This window comes from Mirounga angustirostris, unplaced genomic scaffold (genome assembly GCF_029215605.1).
Source record: "Mirounga angustirostris isolate CCGP_5_RB_7025 unplaced genomic scaffold, mMirAng1.0.hap1 SCAF_2, whole genome shotgun sequence".
NCBI classification, from domain to species: domain Eukaryota; kingdom Metazoa; phylum Chordata; class Mammalia; order Carnivora; family Phocidae; genus Mirounga; species Mirounga angustirostris.
This window is the reverse complement of record NW_026991710.1, coordinates 102,837,736-102,851,468: the sequence shown is the minus strand read 5'-3', so window position 1 is coordinate 102,851,468 and position 13,733 is coordinate 102,837,736. Positions and strand designations below refer to the sequence as shown.

At 40.6% G+C, this 13,733-nt stretch overlaps 1 protein-coding gene across 7 annotated transcripts; it reads right to left on the bottom strand.

The window, feature by feature from the left end:
• Positions 1 to 3,220: 3,220 nt before the first annotated feature.
• On the bottom strand, positions 3,221 to 10,095 carry SPRY1 (sprouty RTK signaling antagonist 1). 7 transcript variants are annotated; one of them, XM_064585026.1, is made up of 4 exons: positions 9,923 to 10,082; positions 8,272 to 9,189; positions 6,807 to 7,534; positions 3,221 to 5,429 (listed from the first exon to the last, which is right to left on the bottom strand). In XM_064585026.1, the coding sequence occupies exon 4, from the start codon at positions 5,372 to 5,374 to the stop codon at positions 4,415 to 4,417; it is 960 nt and encodes a 319-aa protein (XP_064441096.1). In that variant the 5' UTR covers positions 5,375 to 5,429; positions 6,807 to 7,534; positions 8,272 to 9,189; positions 9,923 to 10,082; the 3' UTR covers positions 3,221 to 4,414. The 7 variants fall into 7 exon arrangements, with proteins under 7 accessions (XP_064441096.1, XP_064441097.1, XP_064441098.1 ...); XM_064585027.1 differs by having other exon boundaries at positions 3,221 to 7,098; positions 7,247 to 7,534; XM_064585028.1 differs by having other exon boundaries at positions 3,221 to 6,984; positions 7,247 to 7,534.
• Between the last annotated feature and the right edge of the window lie 3,638 nt (positions 10,096 to 13,733).

The following is a 13,733-nucleotide window of genomic DNA, read 5'->3' as shown; positions in this document are numbered from 1 at the left end:
AAAAATAATCATGGCAATGAAGTCATTTGCTACTTATTTTTGATAGCTAAGGGCAAATAATATATGCAGAAAAACATTCCATTTCCTAAATTATAGTCAAATACATTAATTATCAAGTAAAAACTTTCTGGTAGAGAATGAAATGGTAAAAGCTAGTGTGCAGCATTAAGGTACTGGCTTGCAGCTAAGAAATGAAGAAAATCCTGTATCAGATGAAGGAGTCCTGGCTGTACCCTAGTTCTCATGAATAGCTTATCTTCCAAGCTAGACCTGTGCTTCTACATCCTCAAAATGAAGACTTGAAGCTAAAAAAGCAGTTCCAAAATTGTCTGATAAAATCACCCAAGAAGATTTTTAAAAATACAGAATACAAAGCTCCTCCCCTAGGATTTTTCTGATATAATAGGTCTGAACAACAAGAGACTTCTGAATTTTTAACTAGTGACCTATTTGTTTTTATACATGGTTGAGAAGTATGAAGCAAGATACAAAAGCTACTTCTAGCTCTAAAATTCTTCTGAATATAGAATAATGCACACAGATGTTCAATAAATATAGAAAAATGGCTTGGTAATAGTCTGAGAGAACATTAAAAAAATCAGTAACTTGTCAATTAAGTACATGGCTATTTTTATTATATGGAAATCAGTGAAGTGATGGGGGAAAAAGTCCTCCAACTGTCAACTGGCCAAAGAGAGGATTTAAAGTTTTGTTTTCAAGATGTTCAAAGACATGAAACTCTCTCTTGCAATTAAAACAAATATATATAGTGGGAGGTGGGATAGGTTTTAGGAGAACTGTCTAGACCCTCTTTTTTTGTTTCAAAATTTCAGTGTTTCAAAAAGAGATTGTACTTTTTCGGCTAAAGAGCTATAAACAAAACATGTCATGTATTCATCACTTTATCTAAAAACCGGGTGGAGGGGATTCAGGAAAAGGAGACAATTTCAAAAATAAGTCAGTCTTCTGGAAATGAATCCTCTGAGTTTGGTTCCAATATCAATTTTAGGGTAAAAACAAGACTAGTTTTTAATTCACTTCCTTTCACTTTAAAGAACATTGTTTTTTACATTTTCACTTTTCTTAGTAATAACTGGAATGTTCTATGGTTTGGATTTTGGAAACCATATAATAATTATTACAGACTATAAGGTTTCAACTTAGGCCTTCACAAAATAAGTGTATCTACTTTTTCGCATTTCATTTTCCTGCTGGGTTATATTTTATAAACTCTGTTGACAGGAAACTACTCAATTATAGAAATCCCATATTGGTTTTATTCACAATTAAATTATCTAAATAAAACTTCTCTGAAATGAAAAAATTGGCAGTCAGAAAATATGCTGGAAAGAAACTACTTAACAAAAATATTCATTCTGTCAAGCTGTGGTAGTTGAGGAATAGGGACAAATTCATGGAATAAGAAGGAAAGAAGGCTATCCCATCTATTTGGTATGTTATTTTTCATTTTTAACTATCAAATAAATAATAAATCAAATTAAGCACTGTAAGAAATTTCAGCTTTGCTGGTTGCTTTCAAAGCCTTAGCACTATAAAATGATGATCAATATTAAGTACAAACGCCTAGGACTCATAAAGACTTATGAGGACACACCCTAATATTTTTTCCTTCTAGGTTTAAACCATCACAAAGGAGGAAGTTTCGAATCACAGTGTTTATACTTTGCCACCTGACAAGCTTGTCAGAAGTCTGAACTTCTACTTATTGCTACTTCCAAATATGGGCCTGACATTATGCCAGAATGCATATAAAGCCCTAGCAGCAGTAGACCACCATCTTAATATTGTAATTTTAATGTATTCTGCATATAGCCAGAAGTTAAAACTCCACAACATACCTCATTCTCATAAAAGTTATAAATTTCTTTCAATAAAAGCTACAGTTTTAGTCTGGTTATTATAGCTACAGACAGCTCTTACACCAGATCCTAATTATACCGAGAGTCTGAATAATAACAGAAAAAAATTACATGGCATTTTGAGGGAGTCTGTGTTTACATACTTCGTTAAGGAGCCAATCTCAACCAAAAACCCAATTTTAAGGGACCAGTGATAACATTACATAATGAGTATAAGAGAAAATAACTTCACATTTTGAAATACTATAGATTATGAAGTAGCCTCCAAAACAAATACTCATTTCTAAAATGCTCCCGCTTTCAGAGCACAGAGAAAATTTTTGATTATATCAAATGTCACAATGCCAACTAGTAGGTTTAGTGGCTTGACAGAACGCATTAAAACAAGTTTCTACCACTTATGCCTTGTCTAATTAAAACAAAATCAAAGCTTATTTACAAATAACACATACTCCTAAAATTAGCAGCCAAATCATCCAAAAGACAATGCCCAAAACAAAAAAGCCGGGTAAGAGTTTTGGTAGTCTAAATTGCAGGTTCAAATTATGTCAGCATCTTATTCTGAAAAGCAGATAATTTTTCAGGTTTGACATATCACTTGGGAATGGGGAGTCAGTAAAACTGAGTCTGAAGAGTCACATAAACAAAATTTTATCAGACCCAAAGATTCTAGCTATGAGTGGTTTCAGTAGACTAAAAAATAAAAATACTTACTTTTATATAAAGTTTCAGGCCCTCAGATTTTCTTATTCCAGAGAACGTGACAATATGTAATTTGACTGGGCCACATTAAAGACTTAAAGAAAATGAAAAGGTAGGGACAGGAATGTTTTTAAAACATCTCTTTGATAATGTGAACTATTCCCTTGGTGCACTCTAACATCCAGAATGTTTTATTAAGGTGACAGTGCCAGAGACTCCTAGCATGCTTATAGAACTAAGTTCTTTAAGTTTTACTGATGAAGACTAATTTTTGGTTAACCCAAGAGACTTAAAATAAACGTTTTTTTAAATTACAGACACGTTCCATTCCAAGAAATTATGATATACACAAAACATCGTGCTTACAAAATAGCCAAAGTAGGGAGTGACTGTTAATATTAATTGCAAAAAAAAAGTTCACTTTATAAAGTGATTCACTTGGGCATTTGTTGAAACAGAATTTGGATCACAAAATTTTGATTAATGCCTTTCCAGGAAACATCTAGTTCAAAATTTGAACTCACCTATGTCTAGATTCAGTATGTTAAGGAAATAAAATGGGTGCGTATGAAGAAAGAGTCAAAGCAAATGACAAAAATCACCATAATAGTACAGGCTAATAAATGAAGAAATCAAGAGACAGTTTCATTAATTAATATATTTTCTGCATTGTAGTTAACATATGTACTTTCCTCGTGTCACCTTATTTTCCGTTATGTATTGATATTTTGTTATATTCAGACATGAGTACATTTCAACAGTCTTTTGCAATAAATATCATAAAATAATAGAGATTCGCATAATAAATATTCTTTACAATAAAAAAGTTTAACAGACTTTTGTCTTAAAAATAGTCAGAATTCAACTTTGTGATTTATACATAAAATATACAAAAAGCACCACAATTTGTGGTTAAGGCAATGAAAACAGAAAAAATTAGAATTACTCAGCTGTTAACTAACCAAGGGGCCCAAAGGACCATTAAGGGGCCAAGATCACTTTAGGCAGCATAGTTCTGTGACATCTATAGATCGATCAGCTATAAATATCAACTTCAGTTACCCAAGTGCCCTCAACTATGAGAAATTTGGTAAAAAATGTGGGGTGTGGAAGGAAGGCAGTTGAGTCCTTCACAAATATGAAAGCCAGAATAAAGATGAGCAAGATACAACCAAAATATCTCCAATGTGAAGATTTACATTGTAAAGCAAATCTAAAATTACATAGGAAAGAAAAATACCTGGCATCTCCAGAATAAGAAACTGAGGGGAGAGAACTCTGAGGGGCAAGTAGAGGGCAGTGGTTAAAGGAAAATTTTTATGTTATAACAAAAATATATCCCTCATGCTTCTTAAGGGTCCAATGCTATGAAGATAGCCCTAACTGGAGACAGACTTAATACATTAGCTTATTTAAGCAATAAAAACGTTGCTTCTTCAAAAACCAATTTCCCTGCTCCCAGAGTACCCAATCAAAAACAGCTCTAAATCATTGTAGATTGACTGGGTATGTGTGTGGGTATGTTCACGTACACAATTTTGATAAGTTGCCTGCAGAACAAGAAGGCTACACAAAAGCCCACTAGCTCTCAATACCCTCTTCAATGGATGGCAGAGGCTCTTGTTGTAAGTGGGAGCCAGGTGCAGTTTCACAGTCCACTCTTACTGAAGATCATCCGTTTGAGAAGAATAAGATCCATGAGTCAAACCTTGGGAACAGGGGAAGAAAGGCAGGAAAATTGTAAAGAAAATAAAACCAGTATCTAAGAGAATCTTTTTAACAGCCACAGCTTGAAAGCTAGAAGTTCAGGAGGTCCAACCCACTTCCAAAAATCATGATGGTTTACCCTGACCCCTGGAGGGGCAGCTCTCCAGCTTACAATAGACAGTGTTGGAGTTCTTACATCTGCATCCTGGGCGATGGATCCAGTCATAACACCCCCTGCACAGTTTCAGGCATCCCTTAGCAGGAGGATAACAGAGTAAGCAAGGTAAAAATAGAGACATGGCTCCCATACACAGGTACCTAGAGCAGCAGTGGGACTGTGAACAGGAGCAAGGATTATCCGAGTAAGAATCCCCTTCATCATCATTGGAGCAGTGGTAGAAGATGCCCTTGACTAAGCACATGCAGGTTCCATATTCCACCATGCTCTCAGCAGAGCAAAGGCACTGACGATTGCAGGCCAAACAGGATGGCAGGGTCCTGGGAGCTGTGCATTCTCCACACTTGCACTTCCCACACTGTTCACAAATAAATTTGTGCTGTGTCAGGTCCTCTTTCAAGGAACCCTTCAAGTCATCCACAATCAATTGCTTGGGCTGGGTCCGGATTGCCCTTTCAGACCTATTCCCAGGGACTGGTCTGGTTGGTGGTGACCTTCCTAACAGTCCCTGCTCAGAAGAGGCACTGCTGTTGCTCCCAGAACTGGCTGCACTTCCAGTGCTGGTCGATCTGCTCAAAATGGGGCCTCTGGCATTATTTGAGAGTCCTGCATGTCCCAGGTGGCTTGTAGGTCTATGCTCATAGTTGTTATTCACATTAACTGGTATGATTTCATGAGTCCTTTCATGCTTTTCTTGTCTTGGTGCTGTTCGAGGAGCAGGTCTTTTCACCACAGATGGCCCTTCCGTGTATTCGTTACTGCCTCTGATGGCCTTGATCTGGTCTAAAGACAAAATAGCAGCAGGCTGAATTTCTCTCTCATAGTCTAACCTCTGACGGCTATCCAATGTAGGCTGCTGGATCACAACTAATGAACTGCCACTGCCATGTTGATTTTGGGGATCCATGTGTAGTGATCTCGAATTCTGGCAATCAGTGGAAACCTGGCATGCATCTGAAATCCTAAAAGGAAAGCAAAGATGGAAAAAAAAAAAAAAGAGAGAGAGAGAGAAAATAAATGACAGGAAGCATTTGGTGGGGGGGGAATCCTGTCAAGTCACAAATTGCCTTGTGTTTACACCTGGTAATGATCTCCTTCATCAGCGGATTACAATGATGCTGGGGTCCTGGCCAGAGTCCAATTCCAAGAGGCTGAGGACCACATCATGGAAGAAGAATGCAAGCAAGAGACCCCATGCCATAAAAGTTAAGTTTTCTTCAACTTCTAAAAAGCAGAATCAAGAAGTAATGCCTTTCTGTTTACGAATTTAACCAATAATTAAAATGGAGTATGCCCTTGTAGGGAATATTGAGTATAAGCACTGGAATAGCTCTCATCTAGAGAAAGCTCGGTATCAGTTCACTGGTGTTTTCCATAAAGGAAAATACCCACTTTTTAAAAAATTAAGAATAGATTTGGTGCCCCGGACTTTCTGTTATTTGTTTGGTGTTACAAGCATTAGATTAATAATGAGGAAATTGGTCAAGGTATGCTTCATGCATTAAAAAAAAAAAAAAATCCAAGAGACTTCAAATGAATCTCAACATAAGAGAGCATTTTCCACAGAAACCAGGGTTTTAAAGCTTTCTCATTATTATCTACAAGATCCAAAAGTGAATATAGACGAATATAACAGTTCTCCGTGTTTTATAGCCTTAAAGCACGTACACAAAACTAATGTACAATGCTATGATGTTAAAAAGCACTCACATTTGAAATCATGAAAGGATTTTTTTTTTTTTTAAGTTTAAATTAAGGGATCACTCACGTAACAAGATAACTTTCATGCACAAGTTAAGTATTAGGCCTTTAAAGCAGTATGGAGAAATCCTGGCCATTTTAATTACCTACATTTCCTCTAATTTAAAAATCTGTATTTACATGACAGATCTTGATTTTCAGAAGCACTGCCAAATCTGAATCAATGTGCTTCTTGTAATAAGTACAGTAAAATCCTGATTAAAATAAGCATTTTATGTGTTTCCATACCAAGAGTAAGTTATTTCTAATTTATAATGCACTCTTCATACACACACAAACTACCAAACATAAAAACATTTCCATTTTCAGTCAACAGTAAACCAGAATATTTCTCACACAAATTCCTTCTAAAGTCCACACAGATCCGTTCCAATTCAAGAATGAAAAGAAAAAAAGGTCCATTTTCAACTACCACCCTGAGCCAAAAACACCAGCTTAGGGAATAAGGCAGATTGAAGTCCATTTCATCTCTTAACTGAACTGAAAGTCTATAGACTATGCCTTATATGTTAACTTCTTGGAGTTCCCCCTCCCTTTTTCTCCCAACTAAGACCTCCCAAGTTTCTACTTTACTCTACCTTCTCTGTACAGGAGGAGAAACATATTCGTGATCTGCTGGGCTTAGTCCTGGATTCCTTACGGACTGTTAAAATATTCCATCGTTACTCTGCACACACAGTATCATTCCTCCTTGCAAAGAACTTTTAACCCGGTGCTTTAAGAGCAGAGTATCCGAAAGGTCGGAGTCAGATCCCACTGTTAAGAAAAGCCGTGGAGGACATGGAGAGTGTAGTAAAAACACCAGGCACACCTTTCATCTGCGTTTTAAATGATAGTTGTAACAGAGTTCACGCTGGCTGGTGAATTCGACTACCAGATAAAACAGAAAATTAGCCCCCTCCGATCTGAAGCAAAGCCCCCTTTCAAGCACTGACAGTCCTCGATCCACCCCCAAGCACCACTCGCACGCTCTCGGCAACCTGTCTTCCCCACGGAAACAGGAATCCAAGTGCAATACCTTTTCGGACAATCCCATCACATCCTACGGATCACCGTGGATTTCCAACCCATTTTTGCGTATCTCGCCAAGATTTCTTTCAGATCGTGAAGAGCCTTCCGAGCTAACGCAGGCGCCAAAAGCAAAACCACGGCATGGATAGTTTGTCAATAAATATCCGTCTATGCTTTAGAGGCAAAGCCCGATTCCTAAAGGGCCGGCCAGAAACGAGCCGGGGGCAGGGGCAGCGGAGAAGCGTCGCCACACTGCAAGTTAACGACGGTGGAGCTGCGCCCTCTGCAATCCGAGCTGGGAGAAGCGGTGAATAAACAGTTGACGGAGAGGAAGGAAAAGGAAAAAGTTATGAATGAAAACAAGTCTTCTCTCTCTCCGTCTCTTCAGGCAGGAGGAGGGGAGGAGGCTGAGGTTACCATTACCTCAGGAGGGCGGACTTCCCATTTTTAAAGTGGCAGCGCCCTCTCCCCTCCCCTCGCCGCTGCACGGCTCTCCAAACAAGAATAAAGTTGAAGCTCGCTCGGGCGCAGACGAATTCCGTCGAGAGGGTTACCCGCGAATTCCGAGGTTTGCCTCCCTAGACGCGCGCGCGCGCGCACACACAAGCACGCGCGCACACGGCCCTTCCCGGCCCCCCGTCTGAGGAAACCCCTCCACAGAAAACCTGCCGTTGGCACAAGTCAAGAAGTTCCTCAGAGCCCTCCCGGGAGCACCGCGAAAAGCCTCCTTGCGTCCGTCTTTCGCGTGGAGGGGTTCCTTCAAGAGGACGACCCGGGCCACCGCGCCACCACTCCAGGAAACTGGGGATGGGAGACCCTCCCTCTTCGCCCTCCGCAGCGGCGGAAGGTCGCCCACCGGGCTACCCAGCCCCGAGCGCCCCGGAGAGAGGCGGCGCCGCGCGCGCAGGGGTCGCCCCTCCACTTCCCCTCCCCCTCGCCGAGCCCCGGAGCCCGCACCTGCCGCGCGGAGCCGGCGGGGTCTACGCCGCCCCGCTGCCCCCCGCCGCCCGAGAGCGGCCGCCCGACACTCACCTAGGCCGAAGCGGTGGCTGGGCGCCAAGCCGTGCAACCCGGCCCAGGTCCCCGTGCGGGCGGCAACGTGCGCGCGCCGCGTCAACCGCGGCGGGGAGGACGGGGAGGCATTGCCCCTGCTGCGGCGCGCCGGCCCGCGGCCCCCCCCCGCCCCCACCGGGCAGGAGCGCTCCCCGCGGCCCCCTTCCGGCTGCGGAGGACAATTCCCCGGAGACTCCGCGCGGCCCAGCGCGGCCGACCTCTCACAGCTCGCGTTCGCCGCGCACCTCAGTCACATCCACCTCTGGGGCTTCTCTCCTGCAGCCCCTTCCACGAACCAGGAAAAAAAAAAAAAATCCCTTCGGGAGGGCTCGCGAGTGCCCCAGAAAAGCGAGCCGGGGAAGGGCCGAGAGAAGAGTGCGTGACGGGCCCGCCGACTGACACGCTGTGCTCTGCGAGAGTCCTCCTCGGTTCCGAACGGTCCTCGCGGGAAAGTAAGGAGTGGCGGCCCCCCGACGAGTGAAAATCCACGTCACGGACGTTCGAGACTCTGCGGCGCCCGGGACGGGGCTCGAACCGGTGTCTGCGGGCGGGTCACGGAACCGTGCAGGCCCCGGCGGGGCCCGGGAGCGCACGCCTGCGAGGCGAAGGTTGCCGCGCCCCCGGGGGTGGGGGTGGGTGGGATTTTTTTTTTTTTTTTTACCCGCTTTTTTAGGGGTAGCAGTGAAGGGAGCGCGGTTGGGGGATTCTTCTCAAGGCAAGAGGCGGGGCGTCGTCTCTTGGCCCCCGCGCAGGTCGAGGCACTTTCCCGATCCTGCACGCTGGGCAAGTGGGGGCACAGCGTCCCCCGGAACTCTGGTCCTGGCAGGGCAAGCCTCTCCCCGGCAGCGCTCGCTCCCAGTCGTCCGACCCTTCCGTCCCACGGCCGAAATGCCTGCCCTAGAGGATTAGCGATTGGAAAATAAAACAAAACATTAATTTCCCCTTCTTTCCAGGCGCTCGGACGCGTAGCGCGCTCAGCCGCCCGGGCGCAGAGTGGAGCGGGGTGGGCAGCCCGCCAGCTCGCCCGCCGCCCGCAGCCCGCTGCCATGTGCTGGCTGTTGCTGCTCCCAGTGATTGACAGGCCGGCGCACAGTCGGCGTGTCAGCAGCGAACCAAAGTAACATGCAGTCTTGCACGTTTTACCGACGTGCTTTTGCCCCTTGGAATGCCTAGGAGTTCAAACAACGTTCAAGCAACGCCTCTGCGCACTGGAAATCAATACACAGAGACGGGAAATTCAGGTTTTAAACAATTGCTTCGCTCGGGACTCGGTCGCCAACAATGCCTAAACAAACATGTATTTGGTCCACACACCGAGTGCCAGCCCCTCTTCGGCAAAAACCACCCTGTTTTTCACACAACCGACCGTTTCAGACTTTAAACTTGTTACCATTCGGGTAAGAAAAAAAAGAAGAAATGAAAAGGACCCTGCTTTTTCTCTTATCAGTAGCATTTACTTTAAGAGCATTAGTTTTAGCAGTGGGAATGCTACTGGTAATTTGAAATGCAACCAGTAATCTTAGATCTAAAGCGAGTTCAAAGAAATGTTCAATTCCTTGCAAAAGCCAGCATTTCTCACCTAATCTTTCCTAAAATATCTACAGAATGAAAGGAAGGAAACAGTTCTTACCTAACGCAAAGACTGGAAATTGCTTTTCAGGCACATTTACAGCGACTGCAGCTGTTCCTTATCCAAGGTAAGGAGCTCTGTCCGCTGCTATCACTCCGCAAACCACTGCGTGCCTTACAGAGCAATCTCACTCCGGCTCCGCAGAATTTCAGCAGCTCGCCTCCACCTCCACCTCCACTCCAGGACACGCCTCCAGTGATATCATATGTCAATCACACGGGCTGCCTGAAAACCTGGAACAGGATTTTTCCAACAGTCATTTCCTCATTCGTGTATGTGTACCAACTTGGAAATGTTGCCCTGTACACTCTTGTGATAAACATCCTCTAAAACTTTGAGATTGTCTCTAAAAATCCTGCAAATGCAGTTTGTCATAGAGGAATCCTTTAAATTTAGTCATCAGTCTCAGTGAAAGGATTAGTGGACACAACCTTTAAGGTTGAATTAGAAAATAATATTGAAGAATAAAAGAAGATAAAAAAGTCGTATGCCAAGCCATCACTTCTGATCAGCTAGAGAGAAAATGTATATTGATATAAAAAAGATGATAATGTAACATTACGGTTCCTATTTTAAGCAAAATTCAGAATATTTGAAATCTGAAAGTTCAAAAGGTGGCACTCCTTACTGCAAATGTATAAAACATTACCTCATAAAGGCAAAATTTCCTGCTGTAGATTTTATAATAAGTGCTCTATCTTGGCTTGTGAAAAAATTTCCTAAAAATCAAATTTAAAAATCCCAACTTTCTTCAGTTTTGTAATTTGTACAATTTTGGGGAAAAAACTATCATTAATTTATTTTTAAAAATCAGCTAATTGGAAATCAGTTAAAATAGAAAGAATTTACCAAGAAGTTTTGTAATTCTTAATGATCTATGTTGTGTTACTGGAGGGAAAAAGTATTTTAATCAGTAGGAAACTCGCTTTTTGTTTTCTTACAAACTACGAGATTTTAGACATTTATTATCAGAATTGTGTACTTTATGCTGCAGTGAGGACAATCATATGTGAAATTTAAGGTTCCACAGAGACTTTTAAAAGATACCTAAAAACCAAAAGCATATAGTAAGTGGAGAGGAAGTATTTTTTTTCCAGGTACTAGATATCAGAAATAGCGTCAAGTCTTTGACAAAATAAAGCAAACAAAACAAAACTCCAGAATCTAAATCATGTATAAATTTGGGTATGGAAATTTTCAATTCTTAAGCTCCTTCTTAACTATAACAAGTGATTCTGTTGAAACTGGTTTTCTCTAGATTTTCAAACGTTTGAGCACTATAAAAAATTAAAGTTGTATTTGGAATTAACCTCTTTGGAAGCTAGGGCATTGCTAAGACCATCAACAAGAAGAAAGCATCACTAGAAAATAAAATAGAACAAGAACGAAGCCAAAAATCTACATATGCACTCTTAATATAAACTGTATTAAAGTAGGCTGTTTAAACGGATAAAATCAATTTTATTGTACATATTTTCTATTTTTTCTTAGATCTCATATTTTGGGATGTAATGAACTTTAACCAATGGTGGATAGGTTTCTTGACCATTAGAAGGGATTTGGAGTAGTCAAATCAAAACTAGAATATCACATCAGAGTATCCTATTTGGTTCTTCAAAACTGTCTTCTCAGCCATCACCACAATTTTAGGATGAGAGGTCAGTTCACCAATATGATAAAACCAGGAGAGGGAGCACTGAACACTCTACACTTCCATAAATCCTACAAAAATATAGTTGAAAGATTTCAGTTACAAATAAGCTTCAAACTGTTTCAATCACAGATGTATTAAATTACAATCCGCATGTGATTAAGTATTTTTGAATTAAAATAAATCCATGAAATTTTATCTATAACACCATCATCATGGATCATGTTCTATTTAGAAATCAAATATTACGATGCACAAGTTGACCAATGACTCTTTAGATCATTTAGCAATAAAATACATCAGTATGTTTTTCTCTCAATATTAGGTTACAAATAAATATAGGTATTGTCTGGCCACCCTGACCTAAAAGACATTTAATAAAACCTGCTTCTCCTTTTGATTGCCTATAGCTCGTAAGAATTTGTAAAAATTCTAAACTTTTAGCTTAAAATAGACATTGTTCTTTATTTAGTAAGTTTAATTTCAGTGTACCTTAGCTAGAAATGGATAACTGGAGCATGAAGTTTCCTGGAAAGGAAAAACAATGTAAATACGCATGGGAAAATCTTAACAATAATTTTCAGTTCACTATTAAGATATGTCTAAAAGAATAAAGTGGAATGGAGAGTGAGCCCTGACCTGTTGTTCACTTTCGTGTGAAAACAAGAACAGCCATCTCTTCTGCTGATTTGATTTGGAAAAAAGAATAAACTAAAATGAAAAAACAATCTGGTAACTCCTCACAACTGCTAGTGATTAAAAAAAAAAAAAAAGTGTAGTACTGAGAAGCTTAACTTACTCATTTATCTACTTTATTTGCCAAAGTAGCAGAATCATATGCGGTCCAAGCTCTTGAAAAATAATACCCTATTAATTCTCCCAATGTTTCTGTGAAGTCATGATAATAAGTATAATGTTTTATCTTGTTGAGAAACAAAATAATCACATAAGTTGGTAAGTTAGCCCATAAGTGCCTAATAAATTAATGAAGAACCAGGAATGGAAACTAAGGCTCTACTTTCCTTTTAGGGCAATAGTCACTATATTACTATACTTCCCAAGAAAAGCTGGCAAGGATAGGCCATTTTATTTTCAGTTTCCTTTTGTAAACAGCCTTTGTAGTTGACAGAAATAGACCAACCTATTCTGTAAATTTTCCATAAACATTCTCTTTATTTTCAGAAGCTTCTCATCCTTCTGCCCTATTTGAAACACAAATGTTCTGTATTGGTTTCAAATTCTGGAAGTGGGCAAATCAAACAATACATTGAGTAAATTACACTGAATGATTTGTAGAGTTTCTGTCCGCTCTATAATTCTACAACTAATCACTTGTGTACTTCGTCACAAATGATTCTATTTTTCTGCAAGTTGTAAGAAAAAAAGAAACGCACGTGGAAGGGCTCTGAATTGCCCTCTGTTCATTCCTTTAGTGTCATATTCCCTTACAGAGAATCAAAATGACAAGAGTTCAGGCAAACTGCATCACTACTATATATTGAAGATTTTACTAACTAAATCCACATGGTAAGGTTGTATAAGGAAACATCATTGCCCTAGTACAAAACAGTCTTCATTTCTTACCTAGCCAATTGAAGAATAAATCCTCTCTTTTTTCCTCTTCCACAATATTCAATGTTCCTTCTGAGCCTTGACTTGTTCTTCTTTTTCACAAGAAAACAAAATTAGCCATCTCTTCTGCTGATTTGACTTCTGGATGCCCTCATTATAATGATCACCTGGTATCATCTTTGATTCAGCAAGTTATTAATCTCTCATTTCCATAACTATTTACTGCTATCTTCATCTTCAGAGACAAATGCATAAGAATGTAGTTTAATTTAAACCTGTAACTGCCCCCAAAGAGAACAGCCAGAAAACAAAATCATGTTTTCATTAAAACAAAAATAACTTAAAACATCTCCTGGGGCTTACTTACTATAATCTTTATTTCCTATACTGAAAAAAAGAAAAAACTTACAAGAAGATTTTTTAAAAGACTTTATATTAGTTTTCTTTGATTTGCAATTCTCTTGGAGCATTTTAAATAATTCCATGTAGGGGCGCTTGGGTGGCTCAGATGGTTAAGCGTCTGCCTTCTTCGGCTCAGGTCATGATCCCAGGGTCCTGGGATCGAGCCCCGCGTTGGGCTCCCTGCTA

Coding starts and splice junctions, on each gene's coding strand:
- SPRY1 (XM_045880487.3), bottom strand. CDS start 5,374: ATGGATCCCCAAAATCAACATGGCAGTGGCAGTTCATTAGTTGTGATC.